The 20,432-nt window shown below is 53.3% G+C and overlaps 1 protein-coding gene across 1 annotated transcript; it reads left to right on the plus strand.

Annotated features, from left to right (window-relative positions):
- Window positions 1-5,994: 5,994 nt before the first annotated feature.
- On the plus strand, window positions 5,995-10,894 carry LOC117050389 (riboflavin transporter 2-like). Its single transcript, XM_033156037.1, has 3 exons — window positions 5,995-7,022; window positions 8,148-8,271; window positions 9,699-10,894. The coding sequence occupies exons 1-3, from the start codon at window positions 6,055-6,057 to the stop codon at window positions 9,909-9,911; spliced, it is 1,305 nt and encodes a 434-aa protein (XP_033011928.1). The 5' UTR covers window positions 5,995-6,054; the 3' UTR covers window positions 9,912-10,894.
- The last annotated feature ends 9,538 nt before the right edge of the window (window positions 10,895-20,432 follow it).

A 20,432-nucleotide genomic window follows, 5' to 3' on the forward strand; every position in this document is an offset into this window, starting at 1 on the left:
CATCCTGGCAGCGGCTGTGGCGGGTCCTCCATCGTCCGTGGGGCTGCCCAGCATGGAGGTTTGGGAAGTTGCCCTGAAAACAGCAGCAGCCAGTTTGTTAAATGGGACTTCTCGACCTGATGACGGTTTGCCAGTCCTTGGAAGATCTGCCCCGGCTTCTGGCCACAACTGAATGTGCTGGTTTTATTTATTTCTTTATTTCAACCCAAAGGCCCCCCCCCCCACTCCCTGCCAGTTCCTTTTCTGGGGTCCTTGGGGTTCCCCCTCTGGCTGGATGGAAGCCACTCAGCCACCAGTCACAGATCCGTCTCTCTCTTACACATCCGTTAAACCTTCGTTTCCAAGCACTGGACAGCATTGAACCTCGGTTGTTCTTTCAAGGATCATCCGAATGGCTGTCTTCTTGTAACTGGTTGTTTTGTTCACTACAAGCTGCCTTGAGCGCGGCTGGGGACCAAAAACAAGATACATTTTTACTCTATTTTTTGTATTTTATTTGCGATATTTTTAGGATGTTATAAAGCACTTAGAGATCTTGGAAATCTGAAGCTTATATATCAGTTTGTATGTGATGCATTTCTTTTATGGGTGTAATTTTACCCTTTTTCTTACGCTGCACACTACTGGAATATATTTTTTCCCTTAATGTTGATGGGGTAAAAACTTTCACAAAGAAAGTATAAATTGCCTAAATGAATAATACATTTTAAATGAATAAAATGAATCAGAGTCAGACTCTACCTGCTGGGTGGTCTTCAATTCATCACGTCCCACATAAAATGGAAAATGCGCGTCTCAGGTGTCAAAGACCAGGGTAGATGGGTGGATCTTCAGCCTTTGCCAAAAGCTATGTATATGGACGCATCTCTCTGGGGAGGGACTTCCACGACTTGGGGGCTGCCACAGAGAAGGCCCTCTTAGGCTGCCACCACCACGGACCTCTGTGGCAGCTGGAACTGTCCAGACAGCCCTGTCTGCTGATTTTTAATACCCGCAGCTCTTTGGGTATTTGGGGCCCTAGTCATTTATGGCTTTAAGGATGAGCCCCTTGAACTGGCCAGTGGAGCTGCTTTGGAGGGGGGGTGTTATGGGAGTTCTGAAAACAACCCAGCCAGTGATCTGGCCGCTGCAATTGGGACCAGACGAACGTCCCCAGTCTGCCAGGACAGCCCTTTTCCCCTTCCTTGGTTGCAGACTCTGGCTGCAAATCACCACGGTTAGCGGATACCATCCCTTGAGGCCAATGGCCTTGAGCATCTGCCACAGATTTGCAGTCCCTCGACTTTAAAAGCACAGGGCAAGCACTCTGGGGCAGCGTTTTTCCAACTTTTTCCTGCAGGAGAATGCCCAGCACCTGATGAAGGGAAACGGAAGCTCCCAAGTGAGAGCCAGAAGGGATCACCTTTCTCTGTGTGGGACAAGGTCTACCTGTGAAAGAGGACTTTGCATTCTCTCTACTGTGTTTAGATTATTATTATTATAATGTACTAGGAAAAGTTTTAATGCGATCTTATTTTTTAAAATTTTAAAAAATGAACATCCAGCACCAAACTGTTTAGCAGGACCCAGTGATGCTCTGCTCTGCCAAAGACAGCATCCTTTTCATTCCACCCTGATTTCCCTGAGGCTGTTGAGCTCTGGAAAGCCTTTGTGCCAAACAGACACCCCTCTGTCTGAGGCCACGGGAAGAGGGGCGGGGAGCTACGTCACGGACAAACTCGGGATCGGAGGGCAACCCAGGGCTCTTGAAAGCAGGCGTCCTCTTGCAAGCTCTGTGGAGTGCCTCTGGGCCAACAAACGCTCCCCCTGCAAGGGTGACCCACCAGGGAGGTGTTCACTGCTAAGGCAGGGCTGGAGCGTGGCCACTGCCCTGGTGCTGTTGTGCCTTCTGCTGCAGCGTGGCATGCCTAAGACCATCAGAAGAGCCCTGCTGGATCAGGCCAATGGCCCATCTAGTCCAGCATCCTGTTCTCACAATGGCTGAACGAACCAGTGGGAAACCTGCAAGCAGGATTTGAGCACAAGAGCCCCCTCCCCTCCTGTGGTTTCCAACAAGCGCTATTCTGAACCATCTCTGCCTCCAACGAACTACTACCCAGTGTGGCTAGTAGCCACGTCCAACCTCATCCTCCATGAATTTGCCAAACCCCCTCTTGAAGCCTCCTGTGGCGGTGAGTTCCATAGTCCTGAATATTCCTGGGATGTTAGGAGAGAGGCAGGGGAACTTTTCCCCATCCCCTGCCTCTAGGCCATGCATGGCTTTCTAACCTCCTGCCGTGCCGTGCTCTTCTCCAAACCAAGGAGTCCCAAAGGCTGCAACCTTTCCCTGCCCTCCACACACACACACACACACACACACACACACACACACACCCGGGAAGGCAGGGTGTGACATCTGCAAGCTGACAGATCTGTGGTGGGAAGGAGGCAGCCCATCATATGCTCCCTCTGCTCAGCTCCGCTCAGCTCAGTGGAGCAGGGAGCACCAGGGGCCAGGAGGAGGAGGAGGAGGAGCCTCCCTTGAGCAGGTAGGAGGTGCAGCCTGGGGGGTGGGGGTTGCTGGGCAGACACTGCAGGTGGTGGCGGCAAGGGGGAGCGAGAGACTTGGGGTAAATGCGGGGGCAGTCTGGCTGCCTCTGTGCCCCTTCTTTTTGGGAGGGTTGTTTTAAACTTCATCACCTGCCGGAGAGCCTTTCCACCTTTTCCTCTTCAGCTCCCCAGAAGTTAAATTTCTACAAGATGCAATTTCGCAACGCTCCCTTCTGCAGCCATCCTCTGTAATGATTGATTCGGCATTCTTGAGTCAGGAGCTGGGGGAAAGGTTATGGGTAGTTTACTTCGACTCCCAGCTTCAGAAGGCAAGCGCAACAAACCGATGAAGCCAGGATGGCGCCTTCCCTGAACCACAGAATTGCAGAGTTGGAAAGGGACCCCCCAGGGTCATCTAGCCCAATGCCCCTCAGTGGCTCCATGGAATTCAGGGTGATCCTCTGGTTTCAGAGCAAATGGGTTACAAGTCCACAAAGGCACCCCCATTTTCATCTACCTGGTGGGGGGGCAGAGACACAAGGTGGTGGGGTTTATTAGCCGCAGGAGTCAGAGTTGCTCCTTAATTCCCAGGAGGAGGGGTCCTGGGTCTTAACCTGACGGCAGTTTCCCTGCCTGATGAAATCATGGGCTCCCCCTGTAACCACCAGATGGGGTTGGGGCCCTCAGCTGTCACTCATTGCAAGGGGGAAATAATCTCTGCCATTCCCCACCAGCACTTCGCTGTGTGTGTGTGTGTTTTTGTGACTACATCTGTGTTCATAGACTCTTGGAGTTGGAAGGGACACCAAGGGCCATCTAGTCCAGCCCCCTGCAATGCAGGAATCTCATTTCTCTGTGACAGTTGTGAGGAAGCTCTTGTGAAAAACTGAGAAGAGTTGAAATTGAAAAAGCCAAGCCAAGCCCTTCAGTGGTGCTATTTAACTCCCCATCCATCCCAGAAAGAGTCTCACCTGAAGGCAACGGGGTTTGCCTTTCATTAGGGAAACAGCCCAAGGCTGCTAAGAGGTCTAGTCCAGGGCTCCAGGCAGACAGTAATGCCCTGGCCTGGACTGAGCCTGGGGGGGGGGGCAGAAAATGACATCTTCCACCTTTTTTTTTTTTAAAAAAAAAGGTAAGGAAGAGAAAAGGTGAGAGGAGCAGCAGCAGCAGTTCTTAACATCCAAGAAACTAGGAGGCAGCTCTTGGGGCATCAACAGGTGGGGGGGGTAGGGGGTCAGAACTACTTCTGTCCTTGCTGCCTGCCTCTCTGTCCATCCCCCACCCCCAAATCCTACCTATATTTCCTCCTCCCTCAAGGTTTCCCCATAGCTCCAGTCTCTGCCCCAGATTGCAGCAGGCCTCCTTTTGCAGAGTGCAACAATTCTCCTCCTTGAGAGGGGCAGGGACGGTTTAAAATGAGGCCCCAGTGTGGAAAAAGTGGCAGGACTTTGCCCCTTCTTGGGCCAAGTCCAAAGACTGTGTCTGCAAGAGGAGGAGGAAGAGACGGCCACCTGAGAGCTCGACGGAGAGGAGGTTAAAGCCTAATTCTGCCAGGCTCCACAGATACGATGCCCCTTTGCCCTTTTGCCTGATTCCTGGCCAAGAGCAGGAGAGATGGGAGGTGTGGATATTGTCCCTGCACTGGACATAACCAGTCTCCGAAACTCACTTCAGTGCACATTTAAACATGGATCGCCCTAATTCACGCTTTTCAAACAATAAGGGAATCAAAACACATCCAGCGTTCGAAATTTGCATTTCTCTGAATTTTGCAGTGCAGTTCACCAGCCACAAAATATGTGCAAAAATGCATATATCGGGGAGAATTGTCGATAACAACGTACATGTTAGTGAAAGTAACATAATTTTAGGGGAAACTGATTTGCAAAAAAAAAAAAGTAATTTGGGCAATGTTGCATAGTAATATGCCCATTAGGATAAATTTCTACTAAAAAGCTGGTGAATTTTCATGAGGGCATTTTAAAGAAATTGAAAACTGATGTGGAAATGTGGAAACGGAACTTAAGGGTGGAAAAGCGAGAAACTGAGCGAAGCTGAAGTTGGCAGATTCGCCTCTCCCTGCCCCCCAGCAACATCTTGGGGGATTTGCTCCCCGGACCCTGAAAGGCTTCTTTGTGCCGGAGGAGACAGACTGATGGATTCTGCCGGGAGCAAGAGCCTGGCCCACAGATACTCTCTGCTTGCTTCTTGGCATGATTTCGCAGGGAGATTTACCTGCAGCACAGGCTGCCTCAAGCCCAAGGCAAGGCTCCTCTGGCCCTTCTGCTTTGTGTCACCCAAAAGGAGAGCCAGAGAAAAAAGCAGGAAACAGATGCAAACAGCAGCAACTTGTGAAAAGGACCTCAGGACCATCAGTGATCACAAGCCCAGCACGAGTCAGCTGTGTGATGCTGGAGGGAGGGGAAACTCAGGGGAGAGTCGTCTTGGGGAGAAACCCAGGAGAGGCCTGGGGGCTTCTTAATCCTTTGCCATACATCTGCATGGTGGCCGTGCTCCTGTTGTGACCCACCTTGAGTTTGGCCTCAACACGCTAGTGGGTCCCGACCCACCTGTTGAAGACCAGTGACATAGGGGGGCATCTCATTCTCTGCTGGGAGAGGAGCGGGTCCTGGGCCAGATGTGCCCCCTTTGGCCTGATCCAGCTGCTGCAGCTGGGCTTCTCTGATGCTCCCCAAGGCCACTTCCAAACCCATTTATCCGGATTTGTTCAACGTGGCTGGTGTTCTGTTGAGTGCTTGGTCTGATTTATTAGCAGGGAGTTGAGCTGGCCTCGGGGGCATTTTCCTGTTCCTATGTTGCGTAAAAGCGCCAAAGGAACTTGAACCATGCAACCAGATTTAGCAGAGATGGACTTGAACCCCAACCTAGACTAGCGGCAGCCTGCAAGGACCACAAATATTTGAAACCCTTTGCCTGAATGGCTCCCAGAAGCAGCGCCTGCCCCCCGCCCCCCCAACATCTGCAACTGTTAAGCCTGCAGCCCTAACCTACCTCTCCAAAACTGATTCAGATTGGCAGAGGGAGCCACCTGATGGCTTGCCTTACAGAAAAGACCAGGCATTCACCAGACCCCAGGGAATCTCGGGGCATTAACCACGTCAAGCATGCAGTTGAACTGTGGAACTCCCTGCCACAGGAGGCAGTGATGGCCACCAACCTGGATGGTTTTAAAAGAGGATGAGACCAATGCATGGAGGACGAGAGGGCTATCGAAGGCTCCTGGCCAGGATGGCTCTGCTCTGCCTCCACGGTCGGAGGTAGCAATGCTTGCTGGAAACCACAGGAGGGGAGAGGGCACTTCTGCTGGGTTCCCGCTTGCTGGTTTCCCTTTGGGGCACCTGCTGGCCCCTGTGAGAACCAGATGGGCCCCTGGCCTGATCCAGCAGGCTCTCCTTACGCTCTTCTCGTCTTAATCCGCTGCCTCCTTTTACCCTTCCAGAAGCGGCCACACAGGACAGCAGCCGCCAACACACACACAGCCCGCTTGACCCTCCTGCCACAGCGATGACCTTGTTGGTGCACGCCCTGGTCTGCCTGCTGGGCACCGGCTCTTGGGTGGCCATCAACGGCATGTGGGTGGAGCTGCCCCTCATCGTGCCCAGCGCCCCAGAGGGCTGGTTCCTGCCGTCCTGCCTGACCGTCATCACCCAGCTGGCCAACGTGGGGCCCCTGGCCGTCACCCTGGCGCACCGATTCCTCCCGGGGCGGCTCAGCGAAGTGGGCATCATCTACGCCATCCTCTCCCTCGGCTCCCTAGCCTGCCTGCTGCTGGCCTTCTTCTGGGGGGAGACCAGCGTGGTGGGCGGCTCCCCCCGGAGCGTGGCCCTCCTCAGCCTCTTCTTCCTCCTGGCCCTGGTTGACTGCACCTCCTCCGTCACCTTCCTGCCCTACATGCAGAGGCTGCGGGCGCCCTACCTCAGCACCTACTTTGTGGGCGAGGGGCTGAGCGGCCTCCTGCCAGGGCTGGTGGCGCTGGGGCAAGGGGTGGGCACGCTCCGCTGCGTCAACGGGAGCCGGCAGGGCAACGGCACGGGCCTGCGGGCAGAGTACCAGCCGGCCCGCTTCTCCGCCACTGCCTTCTTCCTCTTCCTCTGTGCCATGATGGGCTTTTGCCTGGCTTCCTTCCTCCTCCTCAACCACCTGCCAGCTGCCAAGCGGGAGCAGGCCAAGGAAAAGTACCGGGTGCGAGTCCAGATGGAGGTGACGGGCAGCGGGCGCGCCACGGTGGAGGAGCGGCCCAGGCTCAGCGACCCCGCGGGAAGCCTCTTCGGATCCGGAACCTACTCCTGGCAGCAGGTAGCCTACATCTTTGGGCTGCTGGGCTGGGTGAACGCCCTGACCAACGGCGTCCTCCCTGCGGTGCAGTCCTACTCCTGCCTGCCCTATGGAAACAGCGCGTACCACCTCTCTGCCACGCTGGCTGCCTTGGCCAACCCCCTCGCCTGCCTCCTGGGGATGTACCTGCCCAGCAGGTGAGTGGGCTGCTGGGAAGGGGGGCAGAAGGCACAGGCAGGCAGGTCACTCGGGTGGGGTCAGTTCTTGCTGAGTAAGGGCTTGCGCTGTCAATGGAGGGGCGTGGGGCAGACCTCCGGGATTTCCTAGAATTGGAAGGGACCCCGGGAGTCATCTAGTCCAACCCCCCACAATGCAGGAATTGCAGCTAAAGGATCCCTAATCCAGAAGGCCACCCAACTTCTCCAACAAAGGAGAACCCCACCACCTTCCGAGGGAGTCCGTTCCACTGCCAAATGTTCTTCCTGACATTTAGTCAGAATCTCCTTCCCTGCAATTTGACTGTGTTGGTTCTGGTCCTCCCTTCTGGAGCAGCAGAAAACAAGGTGGCCCCATCTGCCGAGTGGCAGCCCTTCAGACGTTGGAAGGCGGCTCTCAGGTCACCCTCTCACCACTCAGTCTTCTCAGCATTCCCTTTGCATGCCACCTTGGGAAGGGAGGTTACAGGGAACCAGGCAGAGGGCCTTCTCGGTGGTGGCGCCTGCCCTGTGTAACGCCCTCCCGTCAGATGTCAAGGAAATAAACAACTATCTGAAGGCGGCCCTGTTTAGGAAAGCTTTTAATGTTTGGTGCTGTGTTGTTTTTAATATTTGGTTGGAAGTCGCCCAGAGTGGCTGGGGTATAAATAAATTATATTATTATTATTATTATTATTATTATTATTATTATTATTATTATTATCATCATCATCATCATCATCTGTAAGGACAAAATACATTTTTCAACAAGAAATGTAACCAATAACGAAGCAGGCCCAGCAAGGGGAAGGGTGACTGGCATTAAGGCAGCGTGCCCATATTGTCTCCAGCACCAAATCCCTCAATCATCCCAATTTGAGTGGGACCCCGGAATTACAGAAGCCATCCCAGGTCCTGAATGGATCCCAGAATGTCCTATTTTTTTGGTCCCATCTTCTCGCGGGAGCCAGCCGACTCATGCAAGAGCGAGAGACCAAAAAACGAGCACCTGGAGAGGGCAGGATGCCCCAGTGCTAAGCCTGGTGGCCTCCACCAAACCAGGGGTGTCAGGAGAATCCTGATCTGGGATCCTGAGCCCTTTCTCTCCCTCTCCCCCTCCCCCCCCAGATCCTTTTTGCTCATGGGAGTCTTGTCCCTTGCCGGATCCCTGTTTGCTTGCTACATCATGGCCATGGCGGTGCTCAGCCCTTGCCCTCTTCTGCTGCACGGATCCCATGGAGTCGTCCTCATTGTAAGTATGAGTGAGGGACAGGATGAGGCCCTTGCACCCTTCCTCCCGCTTCAGCTTCCTCAGGCACCCGGAGGCAATGCCTTCCACCACCGTCTCCCAAATCGGATGCCAAGCTGCCTCACGTGGAATACGCCCCCCCTCCCAAAGTCAGTCCTCCCCACCAGTCCAGCACCAGCAAGCAAGCAAGTAGAGGAGGAGCCAGGAAAGTGGGCAGGGGGAGAGAAACCCCCACTGCTCATTTATTAGGGGACATCTAAACAGATGCAACTATATTTATCCTTCTTTTCTTTTTACTTTCAGGACAGCTCACAGAAACAGGGCAATAAGAATTATAAAACCAACATACAGTGGTCCCTTGGTTCTCAAACTTAATCCGTTCCGGAAGTCCGTTCCAAAACCAAAGCGTTCCAGAACCAAGGCACGCTTTCCCATAGAAAGTCATGCAAAATGCAGGCTTTTAAAAACAGCCCCTAAAACAGCAATTTAACATGAATTTCACTATCTAACGAGGCCATTGATCCATGAAATGAAAGCAATAAACAGCGTACGGCAGTCACACAATCAATCAGTAGCTGAACTGGGTTCCACACAGTCATAAAAACAAAAAAACAGGGCCACAAAAACACAAAATAACGAGCAACAACAGCTCAAAATGGAAGTGTGGCTCTCAAATCAGAAGCATAACACTCAAAACAGAGCACGTTCGGCTTCTGAAAAAAGTTCGCAAACCGGAACACTTACTCCCGGGTTTGTAGTGTTTGGGTTCCAAGTGGTTTGAGTACCAAGGTACCACTGTATTAAGGAAAATATTTTAGCCAGCTGAACCGGCAGAAGGCGTAGGTTGGCAGACATATCTAATGCTGGGCTCCCATTTAACTCAGTATTGCCTGCCTTAAGTGACAGCAGTGGATCTCTGGGGTCTCAGTCAGGGATCCCTTGTTAAGGAAGGAAGCAGCAGGGTCAGTGGTGATCCAGGTGAGGTTTTAAGAGGCCAGGAGGGCAAAGAGGTCCTCGCCTGAGAGTCCAGGGTGTCACAACCAAAAAGGCCCTCCCTCCAGGCACTGCCAGGCACCTGACCTCCTTGGGTGAGGGGCACCCAGAGAAAGACCCCTGGCAGATGCTTTGGAGGTGGGCACCTTCATGTAAGAAAAGGCAGCACTTGATACCATGGACTTTGAACGGAGACCAGCATCCTCTTCTCCCCAGTGTGGACTGTCAGAGCCCCTACGGATCAATCCTGCTCATGAACCAACACCGGAAGGTGGCCCTTGGGGGGGGGATTCTTTGTGCTTCAATGAACCTGCATTTGGTGGCCTTGAGACCCTGTGCCTTCACCCACTGCTCATCAATCTCTGGCGGCTGCTTGGGTGGGTGGGGCACCCAAAGGCCCTTGGCCACCCCCTGCTGATGCTTGGCTTCCTTTCCAGATCCTCTGCTGGGTGCTCTTTGTCGGCCTCCTCTCCTACGTCAAGCTGATGATCGGGGTGGTCTTGCGGGACGAGGGGCACAGCGCCCTGGTCTGGTGCGGGGCGATGGTGCAGCTGGGCTCCATGGTGGGGGCCCTCCTCATGTTCCCCTTGGTCAACGTCTACAACCTCTTCCGCTCCGGAGACCCTTGCAACACCAGCTGCCCTGTCTAGAGGGGTCTCAGAGGCCCACGACTTCCGGCCAAAACCGCCTGTGAGCCAAGGATGGTCGCGCAGTCTCAACAACCCCGAGGGAACTTGGCACACAGTGTCTAGAACCCTGCACAGCTGCATCAGATCGGGTGGACCTGCGACACAGTGCTTTGTACCTGGGGAGATGCTGTAACTGCACCCACCCCTGTGATTGCTGCAATTGCTGTGTGGAAATGTGCTTGCACAAGTGTCACGGGCACAGATTGTGCATCGTTTGCAGTTCATGGCAAATGGCATCGAGAGCTGCCCCTGCTGAGCCAACTCATGCGCAAGAGCAGCCCAGCTCAAAGCAGGGCAATGAAGGGCTCCACTGGGCGGCTGGACCAGCTGCTGCCGCTGCATCATTCTAGCCCAGGGAGGCCACTTTCCTTGCCCTGACACCAGAGACGGATGTGGGAGGCAGCACATGGGGACCAAGCATTACTGAGCTACAGCTCACCTCTATCGCTTCTGCAAATCTGTGAATTACATTTTCACTGTGTTTTGTTTTTTCAATTCGTTGGAGGCTCTGATGTTCTAACATACCACTCGGACTGAAAACAACTAAGCACCCATCTGCAAAAGCTGACCCCCAAACCCTTAGGGTCCACCATGGGTTCAGATAACTCATCGTCACCCTGTTTGCATGTCAGGGGCAGCCCCACTCGATGGTTTAGCATCAATGCTCCCTTCTGGGCTGTTTCTTTCCTCCTCACTCACACCTGGAGGAAACAAACCACGGTCCCTGGGATGGCCTTATGCTTGGATCGGGAACTGTCCTTTGTTTTGCTTCAGCAAACCACAGTCTGCAGAGCTACGGATTCTGGTTTGTTTGGAGAGAAGCAAACCATGCAGGTCACGCTAAGCCAGAGATGGTGGTTTGTTGCATGAACCAGGGAGAGCAAAAGGAGTGAGATGAATTTATGCACACTAAGCAAAGGTTTCTGGCAGGGGTGGGGAAGCTGTGTTGCTGTGGACTCCCATCAGCCTCAGCAGGCATGGCCAATGGTTGGGAGGGTGGGTGGGAGTGCTGGTCCAACAACATCTGGAGGGTACAATGTGATGTGTGGACATGGGCTTCTCAGTTCCTCTGTTGGCAAAGCAGTGACATCTCCAACTGCTCAGAATTCCGATGCTTTTAATTTCCAAGGTATTGCAGATAGAATCACAGAGTCATAGAGTTGGAAGGGACCCTGAGGATCATCTAGTCCAACCCCCTGCAATACAGGAATATGCGGCTGCCCCATACGGGGATCGAACCTGCAACCTTGGAATTATCAGCACCATGCTCTAACCAACTGAGCTAATCAGTTAACTATGGAAATCACGTTTTCTTCTGAAATAAAGAACAGAAGGCTGACAGTTTAGAAAAGGTGTCCAAGCGTTGGCTGCCTTCGTTTACATACCAAAGGCAAGTTGTTTTTCGTATCCATCTTAACTGATGGTTCTCTTTCTTCTCCCCACTGTTGAGCATACACACCCCTTGGCATTATGATCACATCTGCAACCATTTCTCTGTTATTTCTAATTGTAATAATAACAATCCTCCTATATGGTAGGAGGAAGCAAAACAGGATCCGGCTGAATCTCATAACCTCAGACTCACGATTTGGTGCCACTCAAAATAGTTCTATGCCACTAACACGGCAGGAGTGCCTGGTGTGCTCTGGTCCACGGGGTCACGGAGAGCCAGACACGACTAAACAACTAAACAACCAACACGGCATTGATCCAACCGACTCCCAGGGACTTACATCATGCACATGATGAAGAACATACCCTTTTCCTGTAAAATACAACCCATGGGGTACCTGACATGGGGTAGCAAAAGAAATTCCCTGTGCTCAGGGCCGGATTGAGGTTTGATGAGGCCCTAAGCTCCTGAAGGTAATGGGGCCCTTTATATGTCCAGCTGTCCTTTGTCAACCACAAATTGCCACTGTTTTTTTGTGTTCTGCAGGCTAGCAGGCAGGGCCCATTACTTACATCCTAGGAGCCTACACCAGTGTTTTTCAACCACTGTTCCGCGGCACACTAGTGTGCCGCGAGATGTTGCCTGGTGTGCCGTGGAAAAAATTGAAAAATTACTTTATATATAGTCAATATAGGCACAGAGTTAATTTTTTTAACATTTTCTAATGGTGGTGTGCCTCGTGATTTTTTTCATGAAACAAGTGTGCCTTTGCCCAAAAAAGGTTGAAAAACACTGGCCTACACAACACAAAACACTGTTACTGTATGTAGGTTTTATTTTAGTTTATTTTTTATCTTATATTTTGGAAATGTACATCCAGTTTTTTCCCTTTAATTTTTTTTGGGGGGCCCCCAAGAGAGCGGGACCCTAAGCTAGAGCTTGTTTAGCTGATACATAAATCTGGCACTGCCTGTGCTGTATTTAGCAGAAGCTGCAGATCGAAAGAGATAAGAAATTCAATTTCCTCCAGAAGTGTAGAGCCCAGCCACGGTCTGCAGTGCTGCACGGAGCTCCCAGGGGGCAGCAGAACCCCCCAAAAAGACACAGCCAGGCACCCAGAAAGATGTGCGCAGGGGGCACATTCCAGGCAGCAGGACTCAAGAGAGAAGGGAGGCAGCATCGCTGGCAAGAGCGCTGAGTGTGCCCATTGTCCTGTGTGGGCTGTGCCGCCTGCCCTCTAGAAATGACCCCACTCATGCCTTCCATAATCACTGGAATTAAAAGGGGGGTAGGGGGACTGGGAGGCACAGCCTCCTTCTGCAGCGGCTCGCAGGTGGCTGGGTTTAATTTCACGCTGTGAAGGATCCACCTGGGGACCGGTGCTCTCACCTGGCAATGCCAGCAGATCCAAGCACAGCAACAGCGCTCAGTTCACAGGAAGCTGTGCAAAAGGACTGTGTTGGTTTCCTGAGAGCCTGAATTCCCACAAGGACAACGCAGAGCCTTGTGGCACTTTGAAAACTTCCAAGTCCTCCCTGGCATAAGGATGGCAGCAGAGAGCGGGCCGTCTTCCACAAATGCTTCTGCCACCCTATGTGTTAGCCTTCAAGGTCTCACAAAGACTCTTCTTCATTGCTCTAGCAAAGGCTAACATGGTTTTGCTCCCCCTCAAGAAACAGGGTTCACACCTGCCTGTGCTGAACCTGGCAGCAGCCCCCCCCCCCTCTTTCTTCTTCTTTGGCAATCCTTTGTAGCTGAGTAAGATTGTCTTGCATGAACATGGTCTTAACAGGTAGTCCGTAAGTGACTGTGGAGGCCAATTCTGGATCCACACCTCCTTCCACATAGGTTTCCGGATGGGAGTTGATCACAGTGAGGGTTTGCCAAGCGTGCCTTCCTCTGAGTTCGAGTGTCTTGAAAGCCCCATGACACCTTTGGTAAAGGCTGTTCTCTAATTGGAGTGCTTGCAGTCCAGTGTTTCCCAATTGTTGGTGTTTATACTACATTTTTTTAGATTTGCCTTGAGAGAGTCTTTAAACCTCTTTTGTCGACCACCAGCATTACACTCTCCATTTTTAAATTTGGAATACAGGACAGTCATACCTCGGGTTACGGCCGCTTCAGGTTGCACGTTTTCGGGTTGTGCACCGTGCCGAACCCGGAAGTACCAGAACAAGTAACTTCCAGGTTTTGTAGCTCGCGCATGCACAGAAGCGCTAAATTGCATCACGCACATGTGCAGACGCAGCGGCGTGGGTTGCGAATGCTGCGGTTTGCGAACGTGCCTCCCGCACGGATCGCGTTTGCAACCCGAGCGTCCACTGTAGTTGCTTTGGAAGACGGTCATCAGACATTCCCACAACACGACCAGTCCAACGAAGTTGATGTTGAAGAATCATCACTTCAACACTGGTGATCTTTGCTTCTTCCAGTACACTGGCATTAGGTCGCCTGTCTTCCCGAGTGATGTGTAAAAATTTTCAGAGACAAGGTTGATGTAATCTTTCGAGGAATTGGAGATGGCGTTTATAAGTGGTCCACATTCCACAAGCATACAGTAAGGTCAGGAGTGCAATAACTTTGTAAACAAGCATTTTGGTTTCCCTGCAAATGTCCGGTCCTCAGACACCGCACTTCAATCAGGAGAAAGCAGCATTTGCAGAGCTCAGGCGATGCTGGATTTCGGCATCAATGTGGAAAGATAACTGCCCAGGTAGGAGAAGTGACCGACATTTTCCAACATTACACCATTGCGTTGGATTTGTGGCGCTGCAGAGGGGTTGTTTTGTACTTGTTGGTGCAGCACTTTGGTTTTTGGGATGTTGAGCAATAGTCCAAGCTTTTCGTAAGCTTCTGCAAAGATATTTAGGATGGTTTGGAGGTCATCCTCTGAGCATGCGCACATACTACATTGTCATGACGGAAGTTACGGTAACCTCACTCTTTGCCTTCAGCCTGCTCTAATCTGAGGCACCCCTCACCCCAATCCAGGTGGGGCATTCCCTACCCCCATGTTGGAGGGATCCCCTTGGTAGTTTTGCAGGAACCAACTCCCAAACCCTTCCCAATGCAACTTGCAAGATTGAAACCTGAGCTTCAGAGTCTCTGCTTCCCACAGGCAACCTGCGTGCAGATGGGTTGTGTGAATAGTCCCTTGAGTTGAGGTCCAGAGAAGCCCCTTCCTCAGCCCTTGGGTCCAGGAGGGAGGGTCACCCAAGCAGCCACTGCGGCCGGTCCACTCCCTTCTGGGCCAGAGCACTGGGAGCGACTTCAAGGCCGGCTGGCAAGCTGGCCTGTCATTATGAGGATTGCTGCCTCCAGAGCCCCCCTGAGCCCCGCACTCTCGGGAGGCCCCAGAGCCCAATCGCACTCTGCAATCTCCTGAGCCACCCCTCCTGGAGAGAGACCCTTTCATCTGGGAACAAAAGCCCATTGAGCCCAGAGCAAAGAGCCCCTTGTTCTGCCAGGCCCAGTGAGGTGGGGGGAAGAATGCCAGGAGGGAGGGGCTGCCGCCCTTCGCAGACATCCAGGCTACACCTGCCTGCTCAGGAGATTAAAAGCCCCCCCTTCCCGACCCCTGGGGCGCATCCTTGGCCTACCTGGGCGCAAAGAGGGGGAGCCAAGGCTGCGTGTGCAAAACCACACAACTGCTTAGAGCAGAAAGGTTTCAGGAGGGAGGTTGTGGTGGATTTACTGGAGCATCTCCAACCGGGTGCCCTCCTGGTGTTTTGAATTACAACTCCCATGAGCCCCAGTCAGGATGTGGGAGCTGTAGTCCGAAACCTCTGGAGGGCGCCAGGTCAAGGAAGGCTGTTCTATTGCCATCTTTTAATGTCAAGAACCCCAGCTATACCCCCAGAGACAACTAAGCTTGTGAGACACATGCTTCAGGCTTGCAAGATGACTGCGTTGAGAATCAGTAGAGCTGGAAGGGACCCCAAGGGTCATCTAGTCCAACCCCCTGAAATGCAGTAATATTTTGCCCAACATGGGGCTCGAACCCGCGACCCTGAGGTTAAGAGTCTCCTGGTCAACCGACTGAGCTACCCCAGGCATTTGGTGAGGGGCAGGTGTGTGGGTGCCACCCGTTTGCACCCGAAGCTCTCCTCTGCTCACGAGTTTGCCCTCCCGCCCCAGATTGGTGCGGCCCATGCGGGAGTCCTGCTCGCAGCCTCCCCTCCCCTTCCTCCCCATCGCGCACTCCGGGCTTGGTTCTGCTCAGCTGGGACCCTTGAAGCGCCCAGGCTGGCTCTGAATCCGCGGCGGAATGCGCTGCCCCCACTGGCCGCAAGCAGCCGAGGTCAGGTGCGGTGGGGTTTCTCAGGGCTGATTCTGTGCAGCTGGCCTCCTTCGTCTGGCGCGGCCGGCCACCACAACCCCTTTCCCCGCCCAGCGCCTGGAACCAGGTGCCAGAAGCCCCGTCCCGGAGGGCCAGGCCCCCGGGACTCCCTGGAGCCCGAGCACATGGCTGCAGGCGAGAGCTGATCCCGGGGAAGGCTTTATGAGCCGACGGGGAGCCTGGCGGCTGCCTTTCATGCGTCCGCAGCTTGGTTGCCGGCCAGCTGCTGCGCCGGGGCCTGCACAGTGTTCTCCAGGCAGGTGGGAGGAGGGGGGAGCAGGAAACCCCCCACCCCCACCCCCAGCAGCTCCCCACTCCTTCGGCTGCATTGTCCTGGGACAAAATTTCCAGGTTACTAAGCATGTTTTCTCCTCCTTCAGCACTTGAGGCAGGCGCCGGATTCTTCCAAGCCGTTTGTCTCCAGAGATGCGCATCAAAGGCTGCTGCTCCCTGTTCCTGGTTCAAGAATCAGGGCAGTCGCCTTGGCAAGGCCTAGACTTGCAAGCAGGAACGAGGCAACGCTCACAGCCAGCTGGAAGGGCTTGCAAGTCATCTCGTCCACCCCCCTGCAGTGCTGCAGTGTAGGAATCCTTTGCCCAAGGAGGGGCTTGAACCCATGAGCCTGAGATCACAAGTCTCATGCTCTACCAAGTGAGCTGTCCAATGCCTTAGCTAGGTTTCCTGCATTGCAGGGTGTGGACTAGATGACCAGGGAGTGTGTGTGTGTGTGTGCATTCTTCTAACTCTACAATTTTGCTATTCCAACTCTCTCTCTCTCTCTCTCTCTCTCTCTCTCTCTCTCTCTCACACACACACACACACACACACACACACACACACACACACAACATCCTGCTTTGGTGCCACACTCCCACCAGTCTTCCAGTTGGCACCACTTTAAAAAGGCACCAGGTCCCCTCCCGCTTGCCAAGGATAATCGTGATCGACTCCCGCCCAGAAACCTCTGTCCCCACTGTGGAAGGATGTGTGGATCCAGAATTAGCCTCCACAGTCACTTACGGACTCACTCTTAAAACCGTTACAGGTAGGTAGCCGTGTTGGTCTGCCATAGTCAAAACAAAATAAAAAATTAAAAAAAAATTCCTTCCAGTAGCACCTTAGAGACCAACTAAGTTTGTTCTTGGTATGAGCTTTCATGTGCATGCACACTTCTTCAGATTTTTTTTGTCTCAAAACCGTGTTCATGGAAGACAATCTTACTCAGCTACAAGGAAGCCAAGGAACAATTGGTGGTGCAATTTAAGGCTCCAGATTCCTTCTCAGTCCCCCTTATGCCACCACTGTTAAAAGCAGATACTTGTGATGGCTTCAGATCATATATTTAAGACGCGAGCTGCTTTATGGAGTGTGTGCTCAGAAGGCAAATTATACGGTAAATCTTTTAAATAAATACAATAACGTTTTATTTTAAAAGCATGCCAGCCCACACCTGCTCTCTCTGTTTGGGGCTTAGTTCAGGTTTGGTCCGGCTTCCACAAAGAGAGGAAAGGGCCGGCAGTGAGATGGGCAAGAAGGCTCCAAGGGCCACTTGCATTGAGTTCCTGGCCATGTTCAGGGGACCCCGTGGCCGGCCAGCCCTTTCCCCTTGTGGGAAGTTGGGGGGCTCCCCCATCTGAGGAGGAAGAGGCAGGGAGACGGAGCCGGCCCAGCCCCCACCCCTTGCTTCAGACCCTCTTTGGAGGACAGGGAGCTGGCAGAAGACGCTGGCAGTGGGTGGGGGAGCTGGCACAGGGACAGCCCTGGTGTCAGGGGCCACCGCGGCCGCCTCAGTCCTCCGCGGGGCAGGCAGTCAGGCAGCCCTTGCAACCAGATCCAGCCCCACATGCCCTGCGTCACCCCTGTGAGAGCCTTTAATCCAGGAGAGCCGAAAGAGGCCCTGAACAAAAGCGCATTGAGATGCTCCACAGCCACAAAGGGAGTTTTGTTCTGGCGCTGGCACCTTCCGCATTGCTGGGGGGTGGGGGGTGGAGAGGTGTATCTGGCTGGGGGGGACATGGGGGGCTTCATCTGCTCAGGCGATCAGGAGGGAGGACCCCAGGCCTGGACCGTCCTGGCAGACTCTTCCTACAGTCAAGGCTTGTGGGTGGATAGACAGATATAGATAATTCATCATCGGAGCAAAGTTAATTCTCTGTAGTCTTTGCACCCACACTTCTTCTTTGGCGATCCCTTGTGGCCGAGTAAGATTGTCTTCCATGAACACGGTTTTAACAATGAGTCCGTAAGTGACTGTGGAGGCCAATTCTGGACCCACACGTCCTTCCACAGTGGGGACAGGGTGGTGACCCCACAGGGCGCAGTAATTCAGTCGGGGGGGGGGGGAAGGGAGGCAGACTATGTTCAGGGCACCTTTTCTCGTCCCTCCCCCTTTTCAGGGTGAGCAGAGTGGATCCTAAAAAGGGCTGCTCAGTCATGGATACAGCTGCCGAGCTGCTCAACTGCCTCGCTCCTTGAGTCAGAGCGACTGAATCTGTATCCACCGCCCATGTGTCGGTTCATGACTAGGGACTTCCAGATTGCACGATCCTGCCCCTGCTACCATTTGCCGATCGCCATGGGACTTTTGGGGTTGGGGTGGGTTTTTGGAAGACGCCTGTGCGTGAATTTGTTTTATGTGTGCAGACCAGGGCACACTGACCAACGCACGGTCTTCGCAGCAAGGCTCTGTTCCGATCCAGCGAGTGAGGCCACCAACAGCCCCTGCTCTGAACTCCCAATTGTCCTTTGTGCTAATAAAGGAGTCCTGGCGTTGCACCGAACAAACTCCCCTCTTTGCTGCCTTGGTTAATTGATGGGGAGCAAGTGCCAAGGTCCAGGAAGGGCACCTGAGTCTTTCATCATGGTGTAAATAATCCCTCCATTTAAAAGCATCTCAGCTAGCAAAGTCTGAGAGCAGCAGGCGATGCTGGGGTACCTGTGCCTGGGTTTGGGGTTGGACTTGGGCTGGTGTCAGGCAGGGCGAGGAACCCCTCACCTTTGCCGCACAGTAGCAGGTGGTGTTGGGGAGGAGGCCCCCTGCCCCTCAGGAAGGGAGCCCAAGGGCTGCTCAGGGACCTCTGTGGTTCTGCCCCTCTCACAGCAGCCGCCCATCACCCTCCTGCCAGCCTTTGGATTGGCTGGCCCCTCGCAGCCGACTCCCCCCTGGAGGGGACAGACCCATATAATGGGCCTCCCGTGGCTCAGCACACAGAGTGTTTCTGCCTCCCCCAGAGTTCCTGAGACTGGATCCCAGCACCGCCCCAAGCGCCAGGTGCCCAGGACCATGCGGGCACAGCACAGGTGCGTGCCAACTTTGCTTGGGTGAGGAAGGGGGGCCCTATGGGTGGGCTGGGTCCATGCACCTGTTTGCCCTGGGAGAATGCCCTGTCCAGGTGTGGGGCTTGCAGGGCATCCCGCAGAACAGGTCAGCCTCCCCTCCTCTCTTCTCCTCCCTTTCCCTCCTGTTATATCTGCAGCCAGGGAGGCCTATCTGCCAGAAAGCTGACCAACTGGGCAGCGGGTGGTCTGGAGTCAGTCACCTGTTGAAGGATGGCCTTGTAGCAGGGTCCATGTGCGCCAGGGGCTGGGCACCTGCTGAGTTGCCCCCAGGACCGGAGGAGGCATGGGAGGTGGCACCCAGAGGATGGGGAAGGCAGGGTCCCCCCCCTCCAGTGCTGTGCTCTTGCCCTGGCCTGCCTACAGTCTGTATCACATCATGTGCGGAATGGGCTTTGGTTCAGCCGTGGAGCTTCTGTTTGGACTCAGGAGGTCCCAGACTCAGTTCCCCATGGCATCTCCAGGAGGGCCTGATAAAAGACTCGTTTTCTTCCGAGAACCCTGGGGAGCTGCTTCTGTCGCTCCGTATCCATTGCACTCTTTAATTATTTCCTCCTGCAAATGTTGACCAAGATGCAACATTTAACAGTCCATTATACTTTATAATCTACTTTGAATTGACAAATTCAAAAATATGTTTTATCCACAATATGTTTCCTGCTTGGCAGGGGGTTGGACTGGATGGCCCTTGTGGTCTCTTCCAACTCTATGATTCTATGTATACCCCAAAGCACTGTTCAGTTGAATACTTATTTATTTATTCATTTAATTTCCTTTATGAACCGCTTCTCATAAAGCTTCCCAAGGTGATTTCACAGTCAAAACATGTGTATATACAGACTGACTTATCCACACCTCTCCTTGTTCTGCTGCTTCCCTCACCCTCCTAGAAAAAACCCTGCTCTATAGTGCTCAATCGGAGCTAACAGGAATTTGGGTTTTCCCCAGATTGCCATTTGTTCTGATGTATCACTAAAGAGCAGGTTTTCCTTTGGAAGGCAGAGGGTCAAAGGGAAAACTCAAGCGGGAAACTGCCAGGACTTGTGCTTTCGAGGCACAGCACATGCAGAAGTGTGGAGGAGTCCTGTATTACAGTGTGTGGGGTGTGTGTGTCTATCTGAGATCAATAACTGCAGTCACCTGTGTATGACAGCTTTGTACATTTTACAATTTGTTATGTGCTGTAAGCCGCCCAGAGTGGCTGGGGTATAAACAATGAAATCATCCTCATCATGAAGGGATCAGCCCATCTCACTTCTACAGCTTCTCACCTGTAGTGGGTGGGCAGGGGCTCTCCAGCAGCTCCTCTCCACTGCTGTGTGGTTGCTCTGCAGCAGGTTTTCTGAGGGATTCCTGCCCCATCATAGCTGGGCAGGAGAGGAGGAGGCTGCTGTCTTGGGGGGGGGGGGATCTC

The sequence above is a fragment of the Lacerta agilis genome, chromosome 7, assembly GCF_009819535.1.
Source record: "Lacerta agilis isolate rLacAgi1 chromosome 7, rLacAgi1.pri, whole genome shotgun sequence".
Taxonomy (NCBI): Eukaryota; Metazoa; Chordata; class Lepidosauria; order Squamata; family Lacertidae; genus Lacerta; species Lacerta agilis.